We start from the raw sequence: 25930 nt of genomic DNA, 5'->3' as shown, positions 1-25930 counted from the left end.
TCTTATCTGTAGGGTTTGAGTTTCTGCTCCCCTCTCACCTGCTCGGTCTGGAAGCCAATGGCAAAACTGACTTGCAACGTCAGTGATGTGGGTTTTTGCTTTTTGTGCCATCAGAAGCCGTGGTGGGATGCGCAGGCCTTTGAGCTCCTGGCCCAGGTAGTACTGCTCTGTATACTGGAATCAGCAACATCTTTTAACTAGCAACAGCTTGGGTCATCTGCTCAGGAGCAAAAATGTCAGCTCCCTAAATATAGAAATTCAGTGTATTTACTTTTCCTGCCTTGGTGATCTTTCTGGTTTGCCCAGTTCATTTTTCTTACTGCTATTTTATATTTAGCTTGTTGATTGAAATAGCATCCCCTCTTAGGGCTAAACATTTTTCTTCTCCTTCAAATCAGTTCTTATAACTACTTTTTTCTTCTCACTACTAATTGTTTCTCTTTTTACCTCCCCTTCTCCCCTCCTCTCCAAAGAGTGTTATAGAAAAATATAATTATGTTATAAACACTGAAGAAATTTTATTACTTGCTTGCCATGCAAATCTCCATGGTTTTCTTTGGTTTCTGATCCATCATAATTTGCATTTCTAATTTACATTTGAGCTCCTTAGAGATGGATTCTTACTGTTCTAAATGTTGCACATGTCAAATGCCATTGCTTCATATATTAAGAGTCATAATTGCAGTGATATCCACTTGTTTAATGATTAAGTTTTTGTTTTCACAGTTCTAACTCCCCACAACCTACATGCATTTAATAGATACTTAAAATAATGCACACAATGTGATACACTGCTCACATTTCCCATTCTGCTTTGCATTTTAGGGTGGGAGATTAAATGGTTCTGTAGCTTGAAAAGTGAAGAAGAACTTTATACTTCTAGGCAATTTGCTAGTAGGCATATAGCAAGTCTTTGTGAGAGCAGAATAAGCTTGCTTACTTATTTCAGATTATTTTATGCTTAAATGTATTCAGGTTTGTCCCTACTTAAAATATGGAAGACTTCAAAATGTATTTTTTTACAGAAATTAATCAAGGAAGTGGCAATTCTCTCTCCTTAATATAATTTTTGAATAGTGTATTCTCCAGTTAAATCCATTCAACGTGTGTTTTAGGATCAGGAGGGAAGTATCAGAGAGGGAGAACCACGTCCTGAGCTTGGGCAAGTGCCCCCTGACTGCAGACATTCCTTTGCTGGCGATGTATTGCTCTAAAAGAAGCAAGAATAAAAACCGATTCTGCTATAAATGGTCTTTGAGTGGCAGCTGCCGACATGGTAACTTTTTTTGCAAGTTGAAGTTCTTCCCTTTAACTCTACTAGTCTGTGTCGTTTGATCCCATTTGGTCTGACAGTTCTGATTTTTCTCAAGTTGTCTGCTCAGAACAACTTACCACCTTGGGGGAGGTGCTGCACTCTTCATTGGACTTACACAATGAAAAGCAAAATAAAACTTTTCATTTTATTATTACATTTTTTCGTTAAACAAGTCCAGTATATGAGATTTGTGTTGTATAAATCATGGTCTGAGCTCTGATGGCTTTGGAAAGCGCAGATGAATCCATGCGGTTGTTGGCAGAGGGTTTTTACGTGAGATGGGGAGCTGCCTCTCAGGGAGCCCTCCTTGCACCCCAGCTCTTGACCAGCAGGGTTTTCTGTGTCTAAAATGCGCAGGTAACTTTCCGTGTGGCAAAAGGGAGGAGGATCCTGAGTGGCTACACTTCAGTCTGTCAGGGTTTCGCTGGCAGGCGGCAAGTGCTTGACTGAGATCCCTTGGTCCAGGGCCACCTTGGTTGTTTTCATTATTGCTTTCTCCGTGTAAAAGGAAAGAAGAGCTATCCCGTTCTGCACCTCAGGAACTGAGGCCTGGATAAAACAGTGGATTTCTGTCTGCTCTGCTGTCTAGCCCATGCCGTGTCCAAACCCTTTCCCAGGCTGTAGAGCGGAGTAGAAATCAGAGGAATTTATTTCTTTCCTTCCTGCAGCTTTGGCATGGTAGTGAAGAATGTCATACAATCCAGGAGACAAATGCTTTTTAACTGCCACCTCCCCACAAGAAGTTCATTCTTGCTTTAGACTTCTTATTGTCTTCCAGAATCTAATCTGGATTTCCCTTCCCACTCATATTTGGTTCTTGCCTGTTCTTCCGTTCCCGGCTTTGTAACTATTTGTGGGACCTGCAGATCAATCATCTTTCACTTGATACCAAGATAAAGATGCCTGTGTCTTTCCATACGGCACCTACTTCCTATGGTTGTTTTAGTGCAAGTCTCCTGGTCTACTGAATACATACCAGCTAATTTCTAAAGGTGCCTTGTCAAAGGAAAATATTAAGGCATAAATTTTAGATGCAGAAGCAGGAATCTTGTTCACATTGTGTGACTTTTCTTCCTAAATCGGATGATTATAACATAGGTCTATTAGATCTCCGTGTCCTAAGCAGAGGAAAGTCTCATACTTCGGCATTTAGCATCATCTAAAAGAAAACTGTTTGTTTGCACCTTCATAAGAGCATGTCAGAGACTTAACTAGTGCAGTTTAGGGAACTCTTTGGTATAGTCTTGAGTGCTTTTGAACTTCCAGGAGCAATTTGTGAAGGGTATTTTCTGGTCTTGTTGACTCTGTAGCATGAACATAAAGAAAGGCTGGAACCTCGGCCAACGTAAACCTGGCTCTGCAGGCCGCATTGAGCAGCACCAGTGTACACCAGCTCAAAGTCTTTCCCAAAATTTAATCACACGGAAGAAAAAGGCATGTGGAAGTAGTACCGCTTGGGTAATTGCACTGGCTTGGTCCCTACCGTTCAGGAGTGACAACTTTTCCTGTCCTGGCAGTGAGCCACTCTTGTGCTGATGGCTCTGGAGAACAGATTAAAAGCCAAGAGTGGGTTAAAATCGTGTGGGAATGAGTCCCTTGGAACTGCACCTTGGGGTGGGTTTGAGAAACGTCACAGTGAAAGTCAGCGTGTGCTCACTCCAGCAGCAGTGACCACCAGGACAGTGGTTTTAGTGTGGGAGGAAAAGTGAGTCTGAGAGAGAAGGTGCAGGCACTCCAGTGCCCACGGGCACCAAGAGCAGATGGAGATTGCTCAGATTTTTGCAACTCCCTCTTTGCAGCCTGCGTCGGGTGTGGCCTTAGCATGGTATATCCTGAAAAGGTTGGGAACCTAAGCGTGGTCCTTGTGATTCCTGCAGGCAGCTGCGCATGGCAGAGCTGACTCAAGGACCTGTTACTGTCAGAAGGGCCCCTGTGCTCCCTGTTCTCCTCGCCCTGGGTCTGACGTTCCCCTTGATCCCGTGGGAAGGTGATTCAGCTCCCTGTGTTGCCAGAAAGCTACCAGCTCCTTTTTTTTCCTGGTCGTTGCTTTGCTGGCTTCAACACGGGTTCAACTTACAGACAGGTACTTGTGTCAACACGTGCCAGGGAGGCAAAGTCCAGAGGAGGGGACGTGTCCCAGTTTGGTGCTGATGAGCCGTTAGACTCATCCCTTGGTTGGTGGTTTCACAAGCACTTAAAAATGGCAGGAACAACAAAAAAATGCCCATCTCTACTGCCATTCCCAATCTCGTGCTACCACATCTGTCTGCCATTGCAAGTGATGATGTGTGGAACCAGTGTGGGAGAAGACCTGGATTAAAATAATTAAAAATTATAAAAATGAGTTAGTTTTAATCCATGTCAGATTTCCAGTCTAGTTTATTGCACAAGTACTGGAGGCAGGGCAGGCCAGGGGGTGCAGCTGTGCGGGGGACCAGCGGGATGCTCCTTTCGCCTGCGTTCACTGTCAGAACAGCTTGTCTACCCTGCTCACTCTTAGCAGCTCCAGGGAAAACTGATTTTCACAAGGAAGGGTCGAATCAGACCCTCACAGCCTGTATTCTCCTCATTATGTGGAAAAACCCTCCCTGCCCCAGGGACTTGAGGGTTCTCCAGGCTGATCTCTGGCATAGCACAGAGCAGAGGATGTCGCAAATGAATTGTACGTCAGCTGGAGGCGCTTTGGCAGAGGTAAATCCATCCACTGCAAAGACACCGAGGGAGCCAATCCTGTCCGTGGGCAGGCTGCTTTAATGGCTAATTAGCTTTACGGTAACATATTAAACCCCCCAGACTGGGTTTTCTAGCATTAATTTACAGCCACCAGATTTGATGTCTGCCTACCAACATTTTAGTTATTTTAATTTATTCAATGCCCTACTGTCGCACTCATCATTCAGTAGGAACATATGGTTCATCGTGATTATTTTCTTCTAAATAGTGTTTTCTTTCCCCACTTTCTTCCTTCTGCATTACTGGTCTAGTTTGCGAAAAGGATTTATTTTCACCTCAGCTTACATTGCATCTGTTGAAGTTATTGGCAGTCAAATAGTTAATGTTGACGTTTTAAGTTGGTGGTAGACTTGGACATAAGCAATAAAGCAAATGCTGGCACAGAGAAGCGCATATTGCTCAGTTGTGGTTTATGACTGACGTTTATATTTGCATTGAATTTGGGCTTGGAAGGGTACAACACTGTGATTGAAGTTTGTATTCTGGAGAATTGGACTAGGTAACCCGGTTGCATTTATTACTGAAAAGCTGCATTTAGGTGGGTTTTTTTTAAACTAACTGAAAACTTCAGGTTGTTATTGCGTTCTCATGGAGAGAGGTTGGAGTTGAGTGAGAAGAAAATGTGTGAAGGAAACAGAAAACTGCTTCTCCTTCCTTGCCGGTCCCAGAGGCAGCTGATGCCGTTTCTGTGCTGCGAGTGGGGCAGGTCGGTGCTTCCACAGCTGGATGTGCACAGCTGGATGGGTTTGGCGGGGGTGGCTGATGAAAGAGCTGCTGAAGCTGCTGAGTGACGTTTGCTGTGAAAGTCTTTAGGATTATATAAACTTGGATTAACTGTGCAAGGGTGGAAGTTTCTCCGCGGTCATTTTTGAGGCAGCTGTGTTTTAAAGCTGTATTCGTCAACTTACCCACTTGAAAACTACTTATTTTCTTTTGGTTTTGCCTTTGTTCCCATTACTTTGTCCAACACCTGCTCCAGGATTGCACTGCTCTGATAGAAGCATTCTAACTTCCAGGCAGAGTTTATTAGTATGTGGTTTATCTCTATTTCTTTTGCCAGTGTTGTCCTTTATCTCACCGCCTTTCTTCTCCAGGGCTTATCCCTTTCCGCTTCACCTTGGCAAAGAGTAGAAGACACCAACAAGCACTTTGCTAAAAGTGTGGAGGAATTAGCTCAGGAAGTTTTGGGCATTTTTAAAAACATTACTTATGACATTATCTGCAGAATTCCTCCCAGCCTGGATCTTTCAAAGTTTAGACCTTCCAAACCATGTAACTAATTTGGAAAAACAAAAAGGGGAATTGAAATGATGTTTCTTTGTGCTGCTTAAGCCATTAGAGTGGATCTGTATTTGAGATTTCCTAGTAGCAAGTCATAAGAACTGATTTTTCTTTCTGAAAGCTGCTCGTTTCATGCAATCACTTATGCCCAGGCACTGGGCTTTTGGGAAGGAAGCCAATGATAACTTACAGAAATAGGCAAAACTGCATTGTAAATTATTGATGTGTCTAAACAACTGCAGAGTGAGGGAATTTTCACCTGTTCGCCCCCAAATTTATATTTCAGTGGGTTTTGCCTTTATTACTAATTCCTTTTCTTCTGACCGAGGTTGTTTGTATTTTTTTTCCCTGCATGCCATCAGCCCCCGTGCTCTGACCACTATTATATCTTGAGAAGGATCAGAAAGGAGCTGCCTGACAACGTGAGTCAGCCAAATCGCCTCCATCATTGTGCAGGGGTCCGGCGTTCCCCATTTGTGTAATAACATCGCTATAGGACGGGGTGCCTGCGTATTGCAATTAGTGCGTGAGCACGTTCAGGAACCAGCTCCAGGGGCGGTTGTGCCCGTGATGGCAACATCCCAGAATATAAAAACAGATTCTCTGAAACGCATTAGTGCTTTAGGGAGATGATTTAGGAGAAGGGTGCTTGCTGTGAGGAGTTTGCGAAGTAAGAAGGATTTAGGGATATGATAAGGAAATGCAGACAGATGTGAGGCAAATGGTTTAATACGTTGTATCTCCTGTCTGTGATTTCTGTAGCGTCTCTCCTGTGCCTCGTACATCGTCTGTCTGCCAGGTCTAATTGCCTCCAGCAGAAATTTTCCCTGCAAGTAGCGACTGAGTCACTTGGTGGACTTTTCCTCTCCCGGTTTTAGTACATGAGGTTGAATGAAGTAAGAAGTCAGCAGACATTGAAAATGTAACCTTTAAAGGAGGGTTAGGGAATGGGAGTTCTCTGATGCATGGGATAAATGTTAGTGTCAGAGCAAATTCAGTGGCGTGGGGTGCAGAAATACCCGTTTCTCATTAGTTCTGAATTTTCCCAGAATTCTTCCATTGGGTATCTTGCTAAAGCTTTTAAATTGGTCAGCAACGTGGAGCTGTTTGCTCATGAGATGAATCATCATTAGTCATAAAAGATTCCTTACCTCCAAATGACTTCCCGTTATAAAATGAGAGAAAAGTAGAGAGAACGCATTTCAGTCTCACTCCTGTTAAAAGATGCCTGGGAAAGGAAATAGTATTTTTATTCTCTTTATGAAATGCATGTTGTATCGATCGATTCCTTTAAAGTGATGGGAAATTCAGCAATAACTTTTCCCTAATGCTGGTTGTCTTCATCAAAACAATTAGCATAAACCAACTGATAAAGTGTTAGTATACATTGACTAGTGTTTTCAACAGTAGTGGGGTTATTCTGTTCTGATATCCTCTCCTGTTTATAAGTTGTCCATGGGTAATTGTGGTTAATGGTTCTCATGGACTCACTGAGCCGCACACAAAGCCACAGACATCCCAAACTTCCTCTGCTCTTTGCTGCAGGGAGCGGGGACGAACGGAATTCGGCTGACCATGGAGAGTGCTCTGACGGCCCGCGACCGCGTCGGCGTGCAGGATTTCGTCCTGCTTGAGAACTTCACCAGCGAAGCAGCGTTTATTGAAAATCTGCGTAAGCGCTTCAAGGAGAATCTGATCTATGTGAGTAGCAGAGCAACAGAAGGCAAAGTGTTCACCAGTGACCTGAATTTGAGTATTTGCTGTAGAAGACACACCATGGCTTGGCTCTGCGGTTGGATTTGGAGATGGTATTGGCTTTAACAGACCGCAGCTTCTTGTGTCAGAACTTGTCTGGGATACTGACACATTAACAGGTGCAGGGACTCATCTGCAGCGCTCTGCTTGAGGTCTGCTGGCATTTACAGGTCTTGCCAGCACTGAAAATCCAACTCACACCTTATTCTTTGATTTCATGAATTTACTCTGTGACGGGCTTTCAGCAACCCCGGGTTTGAACTTGATCCCAAATGGTGCATCAGAAATAATCCAGTAATCTTGCTTGTTAGAAGCGCTAAACCCCTTTGCAGGTGCTGTTTATGCAGCAAGGACAGCGTGTCTAGCGTAACTCTTGCAGTGCCACTCTCACTGCCCTCAGAGGTCACTTCTTCAGCACCCTTGGCCTCTTTGGAAGCCCTGGACAGCATCCCCAGTGCAATTTACGGCCTTCAGAGCAGTCTGGGCTCTTGGAGGATCTGCTGCCAGACCTTCTGTAACCTCTGTGCTTTGTGTTCTCTTTTTTCCAGACGTACATCGGCTCGGTTCTGGTGTCCGTTAATCCGTACAAGGAACTGGAAATCTACACTAAACAGAACATGGAGCGGTACCGCGGCGTCAGCTTCTATGAAGTTTCTCCTCACCTGTGAGTGGCCTGTGGGTGAACAGTGTGGTGTGTGCGGTTCCCACGCAGGCGTGTGCAAGAACAACATGTGAAAACAAGCAGATAGGACTTTCTCCTTGTCCCAGATGCAGCACTAAATAATCACGGGGTTACGAAGGATCCTTCGGAGGGTGTGGCGTGCGGCTCTTTCTATTCCTGTTCCTCTCCAAAGAGGATGAGTTGCCTTTGCAAGAGCAGTATTTGGAAAAGGGAGTTGGTTCCTTCCTGGCTGGAGGAACAGCGCTGCTCACCCAGCCCTGGCAGGGCGGGAGTTCATTGTTCCAGGGTTACTTGGGGTCTGTGTGTCCCGGCTGCGAGTTTCCCCACTGCTGCATCGCTCGGCCAGCGCGGGGCTGAGCGGGGGAAAGAGCATGTGTGGGGGGTTCTTTCCTACCTCTGCTGTTACTGCCTGACCAATATTTATCTGTATTTCCCTTGTTGCTAAGATACCACCAGCCTGTTGGAACAAGGAATGTATTTATTTACATGGTCTGGCCTGGTGAGCATTCCCAATTTCCCATTTTAAAAAAGAAAAAAAGAAGTTTGAGGTTTAAAGTTATTTTTGGAAGCGTTTGAATTTTTTTGTCAGACGGAAAGAGAAGGATGACTGAGAGCTGAGGACATTTGGCTCCAGAATGTTTTCTTTCAGGACCAAGGGCCAAATCCTGAGCACCTCTTGGAGGTTTTTTTGTGGGTTTCTTTTTCTTTTCGTCTTTTTGTTTTTTAAAGAGGTCTTGGACGAGTAAATGATATTATTTTTGAGTGAACTATTTGGATTGTTTCTTATTACTGGCACATAGCCCAGGAGAGTAAGCAAAACAGAATGCGCTGCAAGCACAGAGAGGAGAGGAACACCAGTACTTGGGAAAGCCTGAACACTTGAAGTTGTATTTATTATGAGAAAAATGTGGGGTTAATAGTGTTTCAGGCGTTTTGTGTGGACCTATATGGGGGACAATGAAACCTGAAAAGCCCTGAATTGAAACCTGCCTGGGGTGAGAATTTGGTGACTCTGGAAAATCGTGGGGACTGTGGCTGCCTTTTTATTTGTGTGCAGTGGGCACTGGACTGAGCGTGACGGCGGCGCCCACGTGCAGCACTAAGCAGCTCTGCTTTCATTCCTGTGTGTGCTACACAAAGTGACTTACACCATAAAGTAGCTGATTATTCCTTAGGCTGTTCTCTTTCTTGCTTTAATTAGTCCCATAAGAAATTGTAAAACCTGCAGCTCATAAGTAAACCCTTGAGAGCTGCAGTCCCAAATACCAGTACTGCTCCAACTGGAAAAACAGTGGGTTTTGTTATTGAGAATTTAAATTAAATTAACATTTATTTAGCTGTTTTCAAAATACTTCAGAGACATAATTTGTTTGGGAAGAGAAGGACTTGATAACTTCAGTGGGGCAAGTTGTGTTGCTAGGTAGCTCATTGGTGTTGCCGTAGCACCAAGTATTAATAGACTTGTGAAGGCCATGGCTGTTATTTTAGTGTGATTATTTCTGATTAATTTCACAGCATGAGAGTTTAAAAAAGAAAAAAAAAAGCTACTAAAAGGTTGTCAAGTGTATGAAGCAGGATACGTGCTTGATCACCACATGTGAGAAAGCTGAAAGTGTTATGGAGGCCTTATGTGGGTGCATTTTGAAGGGTAATGCTCTTTTTTCCTCTTATCCTCTTGCATTGCCTCTGTCTGGTTCTTTTCCTCTCTCTCTGTAAGCGATTGTCACCATTGTCAGACCCATCCTCCTGCTCTTTGGTGTTGTAAAAGTGTGTGTGGTTCTTGGTATGAGATCCTGTCTGGTCTGTCGTGGGGAGGCAAAGAGAAGATAAAGGAAAAGCAGCAGAGGAGGAAGCAGGGGCCATGGCCAGCGCCAGTAAACCCGGCCGTACGCCCGCAGGAGGAACCGTCTGGTATTTTGGGCAGTGTGTCTATTAAGTTGCCTGCAGGATGCTCATCAGTCTGTGCGGGCTTGTCCTGTTCTTCCTACAGCCCAAGAGAAGCTGCAAGAGGTGGTGCTGTTCAGGAGCCACCCAGATAGTGGAGTGCAGTTGTGACCTCTGAGCATGTCATTGCTTAAAAGATAAGCTAGAATAAAGATGGATGGAAAACAAGACGTCTGCTGAATGTAAAGCTTTTTTGTCCTGTGGCACCAATGTTGAGAGATCATGTATGTTTAGAAAACGAAGTTGATTTGCACCATTTAGTTGCCTTCTACAGAAGCTCTTCTCATCTGAGTAGGTGAAATGGTCAGAGAGTCAAAAGGATGGTTTTTAAAGGGCTCAGATTCTTGGCCGAGTGGTTGTTGTGTATAGAGACGTCAGGAAGTGCTCACAGGAACCTCCTGTCAACAGCAACACGCTCTTACCCAGCCCGTGGACACAAGAAGTTTGTCCTTTTTGAGGCGTCTTCTTTTTGAGTTCACCCCGTGGGACAGTCTGAGCTGGGGAGTCTCTGCGCTTCACTTGTGGAAACAAACTGACACCTGCTTGTCCTTGTCCCTTAGCTACGCCATTGCCGACAATTCGTACCGCTCCCTGCGCACCGAGAGGAAGGATCAGTGCATTCTCATCTCCGGGGAGAGCGGCGCTGGCAAAACGGAGGCCACCAAGAAGATCCTGCAGTACTACGCTGTGACCTGTCCTGCCAGTCAGCAGGTCGAAACCGTCAAGGACCGGCTGTTACAATCCAATCCCGTCCTGGAGGTAACTCTAGAGCCCGCGGCTCGGGAACTTGACATTGAGTCACACCAGCAGCGCTCACATTTTCCAGTGAAGGGAGTGTGGGCAGCTGGAGCCCCCCGGGCATGACTGAGCTGTCTGGGATGCTGTGTGCTGGGAACACTGGTTCACGGCATGTGGGCTGATCGTTTGCGCTGCACACAGGGGAATCCCGCTCTGCTTCCGAGCCAAACAAATGTCCGTCTGCCGCTGAGCTCGCTCGGCCCTCTCCAGTCCACCAGGAGTGATTGTGGAGCGGTCAGGCTGGGGGAGAGGGAGGCGTTTGGCGTGGGAATCGCTCTGGTGCGCTGCACAAGTTTGCAAAACCAGAAGCAGCCACAGCCGCTGTGGGCAGCGTCACCCTCCATAAATGCATTTGTGGGTGCATTTTCTGGTGCTGTGGTGTCCTCTAGTGTCCAGTCCTGAGCTGCCTTTGTAGTTCCCTTTGGCACTGCTGCTCCGTATTCAAATGTGTCCTGTGTACAGGGGAAAGTTGCACTCCCCGTGCGAGGGGAAAGGCTGGCAGGCCTGTTAGGACAGTCCCTGCTGCGAGCGGAGCTGCGGGCGGCTGGAAGCAAATAGCTGTGATGAAAGAGGGAGCTTTGAAAAAGCTGTCAGACGTGACATATGGTGTCAGCAGTGAACTGGCATTAAAATGAGCTTTCTGGGAGGATGGAATTGTTCTCAGAGACATGCTCCATCTGCAGTGCCTGCACTGGGTGTCAAGATCAGTGTTAGAATTTGGGTAGCAATCTGCTTCCTTCTCGGTTTCCCTTGTGAAAAGGACAAACCTGGGCTTTAATGGCTGTAAATAAACAACTGGCAGCTTCCCCAAAGTGTTTATAAATAATCTTATTTGATACTTCTTTATTTTTCTCTAATCGTTTTCATTTCAGGCCTTTGGAAATGCAAAAACCCTTCGGAACGACAACTCCAGCCGATTTGGGAAATATATGGATGTGCAGTTTGATTACAGGGTAACTTCAAATCTATTTTATACCTCAGAACTGGCCCCAGTTACAGCAGGTCTCTGCTGCCTGCGCTTGCTTGTACTGATGCGTGTGTGGAGCGATTATTTTTTATCATTCCCTTGGTGACAGTGCAAGCAGAGCCTATGGTAGCAAAGTTTGGTTCCAGAGGATTTTATAGAATGCACTTACCTTCCTTTCTTCCCTTATTTCTCTCTATAAGGAGACAGTGAGATTAAATCCCCTTATTTCCAGGGTATATGTGCACCATACAAATGGATGCTCCCAAAGTAATCATACATCTTGGTAGGTAATCCCTCCACACTCACAGTTTTGTTGCTTTTCCTGCGTGTTGAATTCCTCCTGAGAAAGGTCCCATTCAGACGTGCTGTAATCGTGATCTACGTGTCATTGTCACTTGAATAGCTCATGCTGTGCACCCCTCAAAACTCACACTGTCTCTGTGTTTCAGCTGAGATAGTGATACAAAATGACAGATAAGTTTCTGTCTCTTTTTAGGCTTTTTGTCTTTGAATAAACCACCAAGAAGCAGAAATATTCTCCTCTGTGTTGATGAACTATTTCCATGTATCTGGTTTGATTTAGGGAGCTCCTGTTGGGGGCCACATCTTGAACTACCTCCTGGAGAAATCCCGAGTCGTGCATCAGAATCATGGGGAGAGGAACTTCCACATTTTCTACCAGCTGCTGGAAGGAGGGGAGGAGGACTTGCTGCGGAGACTGGGCCTGGAAAAGAGCCCCCAACAGTATCACTATTTAGTGAAGGTGTGCATTAACGACTAATTCTTACAATATTGTTATATGATGGGACCATTATTTTCCCAGTTGACTTTGTAGTTTCCTTCCCTTGTTTAAAAAATAACACCGAGATGATTGCTATGAAAAGAAACATGGCAGAAGTGCATTGAGCTTGAGTTGACACATCTTTGACGATTTACTTATTTATATCAAACTCTGTCTTTTTAGGGGCACTGTGCAAGGGTCAGCTCCATAAATGACAAAAATGATTGGAAGGTTGTGCGAAGAGCCCTGTCCATTATCAGCTTCAACGACAGTGAGGTGGAGGTAAGACATGTGTGACAGCACAGCTGATTTTCCTAATCTTAAGGAATTTTTCTGCTTTGATTTGTTATTTCTGACCAAGGACAGCCTTCAGAATGAGCGTATTGTCTGCAAGAATCCTAAAAAAAAATACCAAATGTTCTCATAACATGCTAATTAACACAGAAATCTCACTGTGTGGTCATTTCATCATCTTGACTTCTGACTGTTGCTCCCACCCTAGGACTTGCTGAGCATCGTGGCCAGTGTTCTGCATCTGGGGAACGTGCAGTTTGCTGCTGATGAGCAAGGGAACGCTCAGGTCACCACAGAGAATCAGATTAAATACCTGGCCAGGGTGAGTGTCACCAGTTAGAGATGTATTTCATTAAAGAAGAATGAGAGAGGTTTCCTTATTTTGAACTTGGTATCATCATATCATTTTAGAATACAATTTAGAAGTTTTCATAAATTTATTTGACCGAAGTAAAAACCCTTTAATAGATGACTTCTCTATTTACCACTCAATCCACCACTGACCTGAGCTTTTTGCCATCAGGCAGTGGAATAGGAATGGATCTGTTCTGGAGAAGAGTTTTAAAGAAAGAAGAACTCTTGTAGCTTTTCTTAGTTCTTTGTGCCAGAACAATCAAACCGCTTTATTTGTTGGGTCATATCACTGCCAGAAAGGCGGTGGCGTGCGGGAGGAAAGGGAAGGATTGATGCTTCAAGAAGTTTTGCAGTGCGAATGGGGAAATAAAGGATTGTTTCACTGGACTGCGCTTTTGGGGACTAGCCTTTCTTAAAACTATCTCTGATAAATTGACCGTACTGCTTCATAAATTAATTTAATATTTACTGCTTTGCAGCTTCTTGCAGTTGATGGCTCCGTTCTTCGCGATGCATTGACCCACAAGAAGATCATAGCAAAAGGGGAAGAGGTAAGAACAGGAACTGGGGCTGTGGGAGGCAGATGGAATTACATCGAGCTAATGACACAGCATCAGCTCGTGCCAGAACTAAACAGTTCCCGTCTCGCTTGTCGAAGGCGGTTGGTTGTCAGTGCAGGAGTCCCACAGCCTGATGACTGTACGGTGGGGACAGGGATACCAGCTGAGCTCAAGCAGGATGCCCCGTTGAGTGGCTGTTTATTAACAATGAACTGGGGAAATTCAATCCCTCAGTGGAATTGTTTTGTTGTTCTTCTGCGTGCAGCTCATCAGTCCCCTGAACCTGGAGCAGGCAGCCTACGCGAGGGATGCGCTCGCCAAGGCCATCTACGGACGCACTTTCTCCTGGCTGGTGAACAAGGTTAACAAGTCTCTTGCTTACAAGGTAAATAAACCTTTGGTTTGTTGGTATCTAACCGAGCGCGAAAAGGAATTTCAAATCTTTTAGCTGCAAAGCAGAGAAATCGTAAGTTCTATGCTGTACAGTGTTTTCTAAATTAATTTGTTTTCCATTAAGATGATGATAAGGAGTAAATGCTGTAAGTGAATGGGTAAGATCCCGTGATGGATCGTAGCTGTGAGTACATATCAACATTTATTTTTTGCCCTATTGCAGGAAGGAGAGTTTCCTGGCTGGAGAAGTACAACAGTTCTAGGATTGCTTGATATCTATGGATTTGAGGTTTTCCAGCACAACAGGTTTGTTTCAGTTGGTGTTTTTGAGTATTGAGTAAACTCTGCATGGCTTCATTCACTTTAGTTTTTTCTCTCCATTGTGAAATAAGACATTATTCCATCTCTGATTCTCTTGGTAAGAGATGACATTGAATAACTGATAATCACAGGGCTTTTAACACTTGGGGCATCCAGCTAATATTTAGCATATACCACCCTTCACTCTTTCATGAGATCCACTAAGTAATAAATTTACTAAATGTCTACATTCAGTAAATAAACATTTCACAAAATCTCTTTTGCTTCTCTTGGTTTACACAAAGATACATTCATGCTGCTGCCCACTGATTTACAGCTTCTTTTGCTTGTGGGACATTCCTAGTGATTATTTTTTTCTGATTTTTGTTTGCAGCTTTGAGCAGTTCTGTATTAATTATTGTAATGAAAAGTTGCAGCAGCTCTTCATAGAGCTCACGTTGAAGTCAGAGCAAGAGGAATACGAGTCGGAAGGCATAGCGGTAAGAGCCAATCTCATCCCTTCCTCTGTAGCACCTCCTGCAGATGCTTAGCAAAAGAACTTCTAATAACAGTCTTCAAAGTAAATGAATTAAGAGCTTTCCTTTTGCCTTTCATTTGAAACACTTTGGTTAACTGTGTAATACAGCTAGAAGTGAGTAATGCCATTCCAGTCTTTTAACTCTTTTAAAAGCTTTTGAAAAGGAATGTTAGGAAAACAGATTTAATGACTGAAAGAGCTTTGTTTCTAATTTGACAGAAAGATTCTTTAAGTAAAGTGCTGTCTGAAATGTTCTGAAATTGTCATTTTTTTTCCCAGTCTAGAACTGTTTTCAACCAAGTGTGATTTCTTGTCTTTGTAGTGGGAACCAGTTCAGTATTTCAATAACAAAATAATTTGTGACTTGGTGGAAGAGAAGTTCAAAGGCATCATTTCTATTCTGGTGAGTTGACAACACCTTTTTAAATGAAAAATTTGGGGCAGTGTAGTGGAAAACCAGAGGAAGAACACAGGAAAAAAAAGATCTAAGCTCGTGTTAGGATTATTTGGGCAGGAGAGAAGAGCTGTGGTACACTGAACAGTGACACCATTAAAAGTCACTTTCATATCAGCGTTTTCCTTTTCAGCTCAACAATTCTCCATGTGGTGAACTAAAAGCTGGCCCTGCCTGTTAAAAGGCAAAAGGGTCAAAGTGGGGCAGAGTTTCAGTGCAGCAGAAATAGCGCTGGCCTGGGCGTGAAATCTGAACTGGAATGCGTGTGTTTGTAGGATGAAGAGTGTCTGAGACCTGGGGATGCCACGGATACAACATTCTTGGAGAAACTGGAGGAAACAGTGAAGAACCACCCTCATTTTCTCACGTGAGTGTTCACATAGCCGAGGGCAGTTACATGATTAGGATCCAAGTGTGTGATAGACCCTAGAGCTTCAATGATTCCCACACGCATTATAACTCATGGTGTTTATGGCAGCAGCATCCCAGGTACACTGGGTGCCACATAAAAGGTGATCGTGTTTCCTTTTGTAAAGAGATTCGATTGTGAGTTCAGATAATACAGAATAAGTTGTCAGCACTAACTGCCTCGCTCAAGACTCTGCTTCGGGATACAATAGGACACCAAAACTCCTTACTGACTCAGCCCTTCACCGCTCTCTTCCTGGCACCCCACTGCCAACACCTCCAAAGAACCTGCAGGTTTGCGGCTTCTTGGCTCTTCCCTGGCCCAATACTTCAAGTGTGAAAAACTCTGGTTTGGAGTATTAGGCCAGATAATTCCCCAGCATTGATGACTTGAGTCAGGACTAGAAATAACTAGAACCTGGAGCAGAATTTTACTGGTAAAATAGAGTATATGCAGTAAAAAGATTTAAGCAGCGTTAGTGCTTTTGAAATGAGAGGTTATTATTGCGCTAGCTCACCTCTCTGCCCATCTGCTTCCTGGACGATACCGATACCCGCCTTTGACTGTGGTAACCAACCCCTGTAGCTGCCACTCCGCTCTATAATGGGTGTGAATTCCACGTTTCACCGGTCAGTTTACCTCAGTTTTGGAGCTCCAAGTGTCTTTTTATTCTTACTGACTGTTGTGATGCTCAGACCAGGATCTATGGGGCAGCTCACAGTGCCAGCGCCCTCACTGCCCTCTTGCCTCTGCTCTAATTTCATGCGCACACACAACCGCTCCGCAACCTTGCCAGGAAGCTGAAAGTTCAGCCATTTGAAATAAACATAAATACATTTTATGACATTTTTATGATTTGCTGGTTGATAACTCTTTATTGACTTTTGGTCTTGAAAAATCAGCAAGTCAGATTTATTCCCCCCCTTCTGCGTTCGCATTGTCCCAGTCTGGAATCAAATACCATGGTGCTTTTGGAAGTGAATTCCCCGCCATGAAACCAATGTTTGTTTCTCATGAAGCTGCTTCTCTTTCTCACCAGGCACAAGCTCGCTGACCAAAAGACTCGCAAGTCACTGGGACGGGAGGAGTTTCGGCTCTTGCACTACGCTGGAGAGGTCACCTACAGCGTTGCAGGTAAGTTTGTGCCTCACCTTGGCTGTCTCTCACTCTTTTCGCCTCTTCCCATCCTCTGCCCTTTGAATTAAACCAGCACGACTACACCGTAAAGAATAAATCTGTGCATAGAACACATCCACGCTTCATTTGCTTACCCAGATTGATTTCCCATCTCAAATTCCTGCCTTGTTGTGAAGTTCCTGTGGAACAGTGGTGGCAGCCTGAGCGCTTTCTTTTTCTTCCAGGTTTTCTAGATAAAAACAATGACCTTCTCTTTCGGAACCTGAAGGAGGTGAGTGTGGATAGAGGATGTTTCCAATACTCAGCAGAACGGGGAGTCAGGCTGAAAATGGGGTGGCACCTGGGGGAAAAAGGTTCTTCTAGACTCAGCTGTAGAACCGTGTCCCTAGGGCGGCACGATGAAAAGACAAATGGAGGTGCCCGAAGTTCATTTGATTATTAAAAAGCAAAACAAAACAGTTCTGTCCCATGTTTCTTTGATAGTTCTCTGGAGAATGCTCTGTACTTTATCTCTGAACACGTCTCTCTCTGCAGACCATGTGCAACTCCGAGAATCCCATCATAAACCAGTGTTTTGACAGGACAGAGCTGACAGACAAAAAGAGACCTGAAACGGTACGAACACCAGAGCTGGGACTATTTCTTCTTTTTAAAATACACATTCCGTCTAACATGGTGATCTAAACGCAAGCCTCTTACGTTTGAAGCTGGGCGACTGAGGTTTGTTCTGTAGCTCTAAGTTGTTGCTTTATGTAGTTTTCTTTCTTTTCTCCTAGGCAGCAACTCAGTTTAAAAACAGCCTCTCCAAACTCATGGAAATCCTGATGTCCAAAGAACCCTCCTACATTCGCTGCATTAAACCTAACGACGCTAAACAGGCTGGTATGACCCTGGTGACCCTTTGTCTTTCCTGCGACAGCTGTGTATAGAGCACTAGGTCCCAGAGCTCAGATGAAGAAGATTTTTAAATGTGGGGTCTGCGCTGGAGCTTCTGGAGGCGGAGGCAGCAGCCGGGGATCGGAATGGGAACACTGGTCTTGGGTGGAGTAGGGTCATATTTAAAGTGAAGAATTATTAACCTACGTAACATCCTTTTAATGACCTTTACTCTCCCTCATTTCTTCCTCCTGTCTGTATAGAACATCCTACAGGAGAACTCTTTGGAACTAAATATAAATGTATGTTAAGGGGGTTGGGGAGCAGGAGACACAAAGTAAGTTGGGTGAGACTTGCACGGTGAGGATGGGTTGGAAGTTAAAGGATAACCTAAGATATAACCAAGAACTGAGCATTCCCCTTCTCCGGGTGAAAGGACAGCTGCACATTAACCATGTTTCTCTATTTTCATGCTCTCTCAAGATCGATTCGATGAAGTTCTAATCCGACATCAAGTGAAATACCTCGGGTTGATGGAGAACCTCAGAGTGCGCAGAGCTGGGTTTGCCTATCGAAGAAAATACGAAGTTTTCCTGCAGAGGTGGGATTGCCTTGGACTTCTCTCTCCCTGCTGCTCCCTTCCCCGGTCCCACGGGTGTCTGAGGCTGGGGAGCTGTTCTGAACAGCCCTTACACTGATTTTCTTGAGGGAGGAAGCAGCGCGGCCTCTCTCCCTTCTGGACTGCACTTCTAACATTTCTTCTGCTCTCAACTTGCAGGTACAAATCGCTTTGTCCCGAAACATGGCCCACATGGGATGGCCGGCCCCACGACGGGGTGGCTGTGCTGGTGAAGCATCTTGGCTACAAACAGGAAGAATACAAAATGGGACGGTTAGTTCTTCCATTTTTCTTAATTTGAGAATATGAATCATTGGATATCCACGTCATTGCTTTTAAATAAGGCTTCTCTGTCTGACGGGTGGGGAGAAGATTAGAGATCCCAAAAAGCGTGCTATGGGCAGGAAGCAAACTTCTCCGGCGTGTTCAACATGGTTCTGCATTTCTATTTCCAGAACAAAGATTTTTATCCGCTTTCCCAAGACCTTGTTTGCAACGGAAGATGCTCTGGAAGTGAGGAAGCAGAGTCTGGGTGAGTCACTTCATGAGTGGCTTCACGGACACTTTGCACTTTTCTGATTATTGGGTTTTTTCTGTTTGTTTGGAGGGGATATTTTTTTTCTTAAGTTGACCCTTTGTCTCCAAAAATCTGCTTGGTCACAATTTCAAATTGCTGTTTTTCTTGCAATTTCAGCAACAAAAATGCAGGCCACGTGGAGAGGCTTCTACCGTCGGAAGAAATTCCTGCACATGAAACACTCAGGTACGAGATTTCCTTCCACCTTTAGTCTGGGAGACTCTGAGCGAGAGAAGCAGCTTTAACCACTCACGTTCACCCCGCAGTTCTCATTTGCTGCTGCTTTTTATTGACATGTATCCATTGGATCATGGTTTGTTAAGGACTTACATTCTTTTCCATATGCCACTTTAAGGGCTGTTTATTTCTGGTGCGCTCTTTGTTGCCAGTTTTGTAGGGAGTCAGAATTGGCATTAAGTGCAAAATCTTATTTTATTTTATGTGATTATTTTTAGCAATCGCGATCCAGTCGTGGTGGCGGGGAACCCTGGGCCGCCGAAAAGCTGCCAAGAAGAGGTGGGCAGTAGAGATTATCAGAAGGTGCGTAAAGAGTCACCCAAACCACCACATGGGTACTAATTTCTTAACAATAAGATGATAGAATTAAACTTTTCTCATACAATTCTCCTCTTCCTCAGGTTCATTAAAGGTTTTATTTACCGGAACCACCCTCGCTGCCCAGAGAATGAGTATTTCCTTGATTACATCCGCTTCTCCTTCCTGATGAACCTCAAGCGTAATTTGCCAAAGAACGTTTTGGACAAATCCTGGCCGACTCCTCCTCCGTCGCTCTGTGAGGTGGGCACTGCGTCCTCCTTGCATCTCTGCTTGCAGAATCAATCCAAACTATTATAATAATAATTATAGCATAACTGAAATTGTTAGACCTATAGAGTTTAAAGTTATTGACAGTTTTGCAACACTATTTTCTACTGGGCTTTTTCTCATCCATTTCTGAGATTTTCTTTCCTTTTCCTCTGAACAAATTAAGTCCCCTCTGGACAGCTCAAGGGGCTGCAAGGACACGTTAGACTTCCTCTATTGCCGTTATTGTTCTGCATCTGGCAGAATTGCCTTTTTATCTGATCGAAACAAAATATTGCAGGAAGTCCCACTTATCCAAAGGTCCCCGTTTGTTCAGCTGCAGGTACGGGAGGCACAGGGCTGTCAAGTGGAGTGTTCCTGCTATTCATTCTCCGTTCTACAGCAGCTGCAGAATCGTGCAGGGCAAACTCTTAGAAACGTGGAAAATAAACTTCCTATTATTTAATTTAAAAAACAGCTCTCATCAGCAATGCATTTTCTGTCTTTGCTTGAATTGGTTTGTCAATAATTTTGAGCTATTTTCATTGATTTTGCGCTTCCCTCTCCAGGCTTCCCAGCTCCTGCGCCAGCTCTGCATGCAGAACATGGTCTGGACCTACTGCAAGAGAATCAGCCCCGAGTGGAAGCAGCAGGTACGAGTCACCGCACGTTATTTCCAGCTCCCAAGAACAGGAGGGGGTTCTCAGCATTGTTTCTGGTGGGAAATGAAGGAGGGAGGGTCAAGGCTGCTGCTGCAGGGGGGGGGGTCACAGCAGCGGTAAATCGCTGCACACTTCCATGCTTCCTTAACAGTTCCACAAGAACTGTTTTTGAAAACAAAAACTAAAAGATAGAATGTGCATAAAAAGAAAACAAACATCATATACATATTTCAACACATACTGTTTCAACAGTGTTGTAGATCCAGGCCTCTATAGAATTTCTGTACTGAAAGGCCGTGCAAAACAAAACCATAAGCAGCTGTGTTATTCTGGTTGTACCGTATCAAGTAGAGAGTAAGAATGGAGCGGGGGGTAGAATTTTTTTAATATTAAAAAATGCTCTGTAAAGGGACATAATGGGAAATATAAACATTAAACAGTGTGGCTGTAACTGTTACGACCATAATAGTTGCCTTTAATATTTTTTTAAATTGCATAGAGTATCATAGTGCGTATGAATGCCTGTGAAGCATTAAGCACATGTAATGAAATGCTGTAGATTAGTTAGTGGCTGAGCCCATGATTAAGCATTAACTCTGGCCATTGCTGGGCTGGAGATGGAAATCAAACAAGAATCCGTCTTTTGTCCTTGCAGTTGGAACAAAAAGTAATCGCCAGTGAGATTTTTAAGGGTAAAAAAGACAATTACCCTCAGAGCGTTCCGAGACTCTTCATCAGCACTCGGCTGGGTGAGTAGATGTTGTAAAGTCGTAACAGGCAGAAGGAGGAGGGGGATTAATGTACTCTTTTCTTGCTGGATTTCTCTTTCTGACCCCACCTCTTTGGTTTTAATACAGGTAATGAAGAGATAAATGCTAAAGTCCTTCAGGCATTAGAAAATGAAGCAATTAAGGTGAGATACGTGTCCTAATACTTTTGGAATTATTCAGCAAAATATCAGATTGGATTTCTGAATATTGCAAGATATTTTACATTACATTAAGCTCATAGTAACCCAGTAGACTCCTGCAGGCTCTCTAGGCTAGAGGGAGGGTAGCTGACAATTAAACAAACTGCATTTTTAGCACTGTTAACAACACTTATTTCAGTATGCAGTTCCTGTGATCAAGTATGACCGGAAAGGATACAAAGCAAGAGCACGGCAGCTGCTTCTGACCCAAAATGCGGCCATCATAGTTGAAGATTCCAAAATCAAACAACGGATCGACTACGGCAACCTGACAGGTGAGAACAGGCACCGCTGTGGGGTTCGGCTCAGGGGGCTGAGATCAGACTTCACCTTGGCTACAGCTAAATGAACACTAATAAAATAACTAATTTGTCTTTGTCCTGGCCAAGAATGAAATTATCTGATCCTGACAAGCATTTTAAATCTGTAATAACTTGAAACTCGAGTTTTTCTAAAGTTAGACTCCATAAAATGTCACCAAAATTACTCAATTCATCTCCCCAAGCACCTTGTATGCTATTTCCCAATTGCACCTCTCTGCCGCAGGGACATTGCTCCACAGTTTGGGACTCTGCTCCAGCTTTCAACTGCTGAATATTTGACCCAGTCTTGATAGTGAAATATCTGTCCAGTGGGTGCTGAAGAGTGAAATTTTGGTCATAGGTCCCTTAAGTGACACAAATACCTCCTTTCCCAGTCCAGAGGGCCATGACAGTTTGTGAACAGGCATTCTGCCCACTCCTGAGGGACAGAGGCATCGCAAACTTTCTTTCCCATCCTAAAGAGCAGTTCCGTGGTCTTTCACCTCGCAGCCTCTGCGCAGCTTCCCAGCTGTGGGGTTTCTTGGTGCAGGACCAGCAGTTGCTGCGTTCCTGGGACAGGGTGTCAAACGGCCGTTCTCCATTGCAGGCATCTCCGTCAGCAGCCTGAGCGACAACTTGTTTGTGCTGCACGTGCACTGCGAGGATAACAAACAGAAGGTAGCGGGGCTCATCCTTTGGTTCTCCAGCCACCTCTACAAAAAATAACTTTAAAGGCACAAAGAACAGAAGATCCAGCTGGGGGAGGGGGTGGGGAACAAGACGTGGTGACATTTATGTGACAAACTTTGTGCCAGCTCTAAGTAGCATTTCACTTAAATGTACTTGTGCTCATGGATGGGGGTCACCAGTGCCTTGTTCACCAAGAGTACCGGGGCTGTCCCTTATCCCCATTACTGATCCCTTGTAAATAAATAAACTGCCATAGGTATGCTGTGATCTCCACCAAGCCTGGAGAGTTGCTTTTCCGTGCTGACCTATGGAGATAGTTCTGTCCCTGTTAATTACAACATAATCACTTTTTAGTAAACAGACACTGTAAAGCCACAATCATAACGCAGGGTCTCTTTTCCGTCACAGGGAGATGTTGTACTTCAAAGTGACCACGTGATCGAGACGCTCACAAAAACAGCCATGCAGGCAGATAAAGTCAATAATGTCAACATCAACCAGGGCAGGTGAGCGATGCCAAGTCCCTCTCAGGAGCTGCCTTGGTTTCCTTGCATTGGTTCTCTTCTTCAGCATTAAAGAGCTACAGAAACACCTATAAGACATGAAAATGTACCTAATACATCTTAACTAAGGCTCCATTTCCTTGAACGAGCAGATCTGTTGCAGCTGCCCATCAATACAAAACAGCTGTTTACACAGGGAAAGGGTAAGACGAAGCGAGTGGAGAGGCCACACATGCTCATCACATCTGTTCTTACCTTTTCTCTTCACAGCATAAAATTTACAGTTGGGCAAGGCAAAGAAGGTATAATTGACTTTATATCGGGATCAGAACTGCTTATAGCCAAAGCCAAGAACGGCCATCTAACAGTGGTGAGTACAGGCCGAGGCGGGTGAGGAACGGTAGTTCATTTAGAGGGGATCCAGACGCAGCTTTTGGCATTAACATGTTTGCAGCAGAGGACACACCGGCGGGGCCGTGCTGCGCTGCCCTGGTGCCCCAGCCTGTTCCCCAGTTGGAGCCGCACATCGTACATCTCTCCCTGCAGCCTCCAGCCCGCCAGGCTCACTCAAACTCATCAAGTGATTGTCCTGTCAGTCACTTATCTTTTTCCTCCCCAGGGTTCAGGCTTTAATTCTATACCCTGTTGCATATCAAATTGTAGAATTTAAAGACACAGGAAACAAAAAAAGAAAAGAAAAAATACTACTCCTTTCTCAGCTTGTTTGTAACCTTCCTGCTGGTCAGATCTAGCCGTGCAACTGACTTTTGCATTGTCAGATTAAAGGCTGTTCAGAAATAAATCCAGAGCATGCTCAGGCTGCACTCACACACCTTCCGGTAGAGCCAGAACAAGCTCCTGTCCTACCGCAGGCTGAATCCAAACAGCAACCCGTTTCCACCATGCTCTTCACATAACAGTCCATCCACAGAATGCCCCGAGTGCCAACAGGCGTCCGTGCTCTACGGAATGGCTACAGGCTGCACGCAGGAAAATAGGTTCCATTTCCATAAACGTGCTGAAACGAGGAGCACGCTGTTTTATTTGCTACCAAGTCACAGCAAATCAAATAACTGGCCAGTTTCAGAGCTTAATTCCACAAGCCTGGCTTTGGTGCACATTAAAGATGTTTAGGAGCTAAAACTGTTGCAGCACCTTTGTTTTCAATACATTTTCTAGCTTGTCTTTCTTCTCCTGCAGGTTGCTCCTCGTTTGAATTCTCGATGATAAACGTGCCACCACTACAGGACCTTTTCCTCCATCAGTCTGACTGCACCCTATAAAATTGGCTGGACATTGTTCCCAGCAAAAGTCCCCCCTCCTTCCTCGCTTTGCTCATTTTGTTTATTGTTACCAAAGACCTGCACTTTCAGAAAAAACACAGAATACATCTTTGCTTTCTTGTCTTAATACGAAGTTCCAAAAGAGAGGCCTTCTCTTCCTTACCTTAGTGGCAAACGCAGGGTCCAGCGCAGTGTCTGTGGAACCGTGGCCGGGGAGCGGATTCAGCCGGGCTTTGAGGGAGAGGCAGCTTTGACTCTACAAGGAGTTTAAGCCTTGATGGAAATGACCAAAATTTGTGCTTGTCATCATCAAAAAGCACAAGCGGAAAATAAGTAACTCTGCTGCTTTGTCAGCCAAATCAATGAAATGCCAAACTTTATATTTAGAAAGAATGTTTTATGAAGAATTTTGCTCAGAGATGTTTTGATGCTTTTGTGTTACAATATATTAAAGCCATATTGTGTAAATGAGTAAAACCCTGTAAATACTTTATACATGAGTATAAGAGATGCACTACAAGACTTACAGAAACTTACTTATGTTTTTAGATTTGGAATTATTGTTGGTTTTAGTTTATGATTATAAGGTAATAATCTGAGAAACCCATCATGTAACTTCTTCACTGATCTGGATCCAGAGACTTTTAGCGCTTTTTGTTTAAGTCACCTATCCCATTTCTTGCTCTATAGCAATATTTTTATACCATAGTAACTTTTTCACATCCACACAAAAAGTAATACAAACCACAGATGTTACCACTTCTCTGTGCCGCTTCAGTCCTTGGCCACATGAGCTTTCCCTCCCACCTTGAACCCCAGCGTCACCACCACCCCTCCCCACCCAGCTCCTTGAGAAAAAGTCGCTTTCCATCCTCTTACGTTTTCAGAGATAACTGGAAGTTTGAGTTCCCACAGTAAAGCTCCACCAGGTTTATATCCTTGCCTCTCCAAACTGCCTTAAAGGGGAAGAGACGGCTCCTTCAGCACTGCTGGCGCTACTGACCCCGGCCAGGGAAGCACCTTCCTGAGCTGTGTCACTGCACCGTCCAACCCGCGCTGAAGGGACACGCGTTTGGGACGCTGGCCGGTCTCAGGCTGCGGCACAGAAGTTAAAACTAAGCACCTTCGTTTAACAAAGAACTCAAATGGCTACAGAGTCGACAGCTACGTGTCTAATACCTGCTGACAGCAAATCACAGCAACAGCTTCCAAGTTCCAGACCTCAGACGGTGCTTTTTGCACTCTACTTGCCTTAGGAATCCTTCCCAACACAGTAACAACAGTTAGTTACAGCAAGCCCTGAATAAAATATAACCAAACATGTTGCCACTCATATGCAATCAGCTCGGTCTCCTACTTTTTGGTTTCTGACATGATGCAGTTATCAAACACTGCCCAGCCCAGAAGGCTCTATACACTGTAGTACATACACACATATCACTGTATATGCTAGAGTGTATATACTAGACAATGCTGTATACGCTATTATATAACCTCTTCAAGACTATGCTAAATAAATTTTTACAAAAAGAAAACCAAAACCACTTTGTCTGTTGTAGAAACCATTTCAATCACATTTTTAAATTTTTTGAGAGGGAGGCTGGTTGTCATTTTGTTTCCTCATCTGTCAGCCCCACTTAACCTCTTTGGTTGTTGGGCCTGATCTATCTACACAGGGCAGTCTTGCTACCACCTACTGCAAGAAGGGGGTTACTCCGAAAAGGGTGGACATTGAAATAACAAAGGGAAAGAGGGAATAAATGGTGTGGAAGAGCTGCTGACCCCTCCTGATGCAAAGCAGGTTGTTTGAGGAGGCCGGTCCCACAGCTACACTACTTACACGTAAGACTGGGTTCTTATTTTATCTCATGTCTGAAGAATAATGCTGCTACTCCTCTCTCTCTCTCCCTCTCCATATGTTCCTATTACAAGCAACAAAGGAAAGTTAT

General features: G+C 44.4%; 1 protein-coding gene across 4 annotated transcripts in view; it reads left to right on the top strand.

The window, feature by feature from the left end:
- The window catches only part of MYO1C (myosin IC), a 50512-nt gene extending 24990 nt beyond the window's left edge, over positions 1 to 25522 (top strand). For all 4 annotated transcript variants that reach the window (XM_082068355.1, XM_082068356.1, XM_082068358.1 and 1 more), the window contains exons 2-32: positions 6875 to 7030; positions 7633 to 7748; positions 10271 to 10469; positions 11381 to 11461; positions 12059 to 12238; positions 12440 to 12538; positions 12759 to 12872; positions 13384 to 13455; positions 13730 to 13849; positions 14081 to 14163; positions 14552 to 14657; positions 15018 to 15098; positions 15425 to 15516; positions 16598 to 16692; positions 16920 to 16966; positions 17230 to 17310; positions 17472 to 17577; positions 18055 to 18172; positions 18350 to 18463; positions 18646 to 18722; positions 18885 to 18953; positions 19223 to 19307; positions 19406 to 19565; positions 20141 to 20224; positions 20889 to 20982; positions 21091 to 21146; positions 21343 to 21478; positions 22113 to 22183; positions 22604 to 22701; positions 22969 to 23068; positions 23899 to 25522. In XM_082068355.1, coding sequence (XP_081924481.1) covers positions 6875 to 7030; positions 7633 to 7748; positions 10271 to 10469; positions 11381 to 11461; positions 12059 to 12238; positions 12440 to 12538; positions 12759 to 12872; positions 13384 to 13455; positions 13730 to 13849; positions 14081 to 14163; positions 14552 to 14657; positions 15018 to 15098; positions 15425 to 15516; positions 16598 to 16692; positions 16920 to 16966; positions 17230 to 17310; positions 17472 to 17577; positions 18055 to 18172; positions 18350 to 18463; positions 18646 to 18722; positions 18885 to 18953; positions 19223 to 19307; positions 19406 to 19565; positions 20141 to 20224; positions 20889 to 20982; positions 21091 to 21146; positions 21343 to 21478; positions 22113 to 22183; positions 22604 to 22701; positions 22969 to 23068; positions 23899 to 23925 — 3117 coding nt within the window. In that variant the 3' untranslated portion in view covers positions 23926 to 25522. The remainder of the gene's footprint in view (positions 1 to 6874; positions 7031 to 7632; positions 7749 to 10270; positions 10470 to 11380; positions 11462 to 12058; positions 12239 to 12439; positions 12539 to 12758; positions 12873 to 13383; positions 13456 to 13729; positions 13850 to 14080; positions 14164 to 14551; positions 14658 to 15017; positions 15099 to 15424; positions 15517 to 16597; positions 16693 to 16919; positions 16967 to 17229; positions 17311 to 17471; positions 17578 to 18054; positions 18173 to 18349; positions 18464 to 18645; positions 18723 to 18884; positions 18954 to 19222; positions 19308 to 19405; positions 19566 to 20140; positions 20225 to 20888; positions 20983 to 21090; positions 21147 to 21342; positions 21479 to 22112; positions 22184 to 22603; positions 22702 to 22968; positions 23069 to 23898) is intronic.
- Positions 25523 to 25930: the final 408 nt, after the last annotated feature.

Source organism: Streptopelia decaocto, assembly GCF_964273445.1.
Source record: "Streptopelia decaocto genome assembly, chromosome: 18".
Lineage (NCBI taxonomy): Eukaryota > Metazoa > Chordata > Aves > Columbiformes > Columbidae > Streptopelia > Streptopelia decaocto.
Note: the sequence above shows the minus strand (reverse complement) of the source record. Positions and strands in the feature narration are given on the sequence as shown.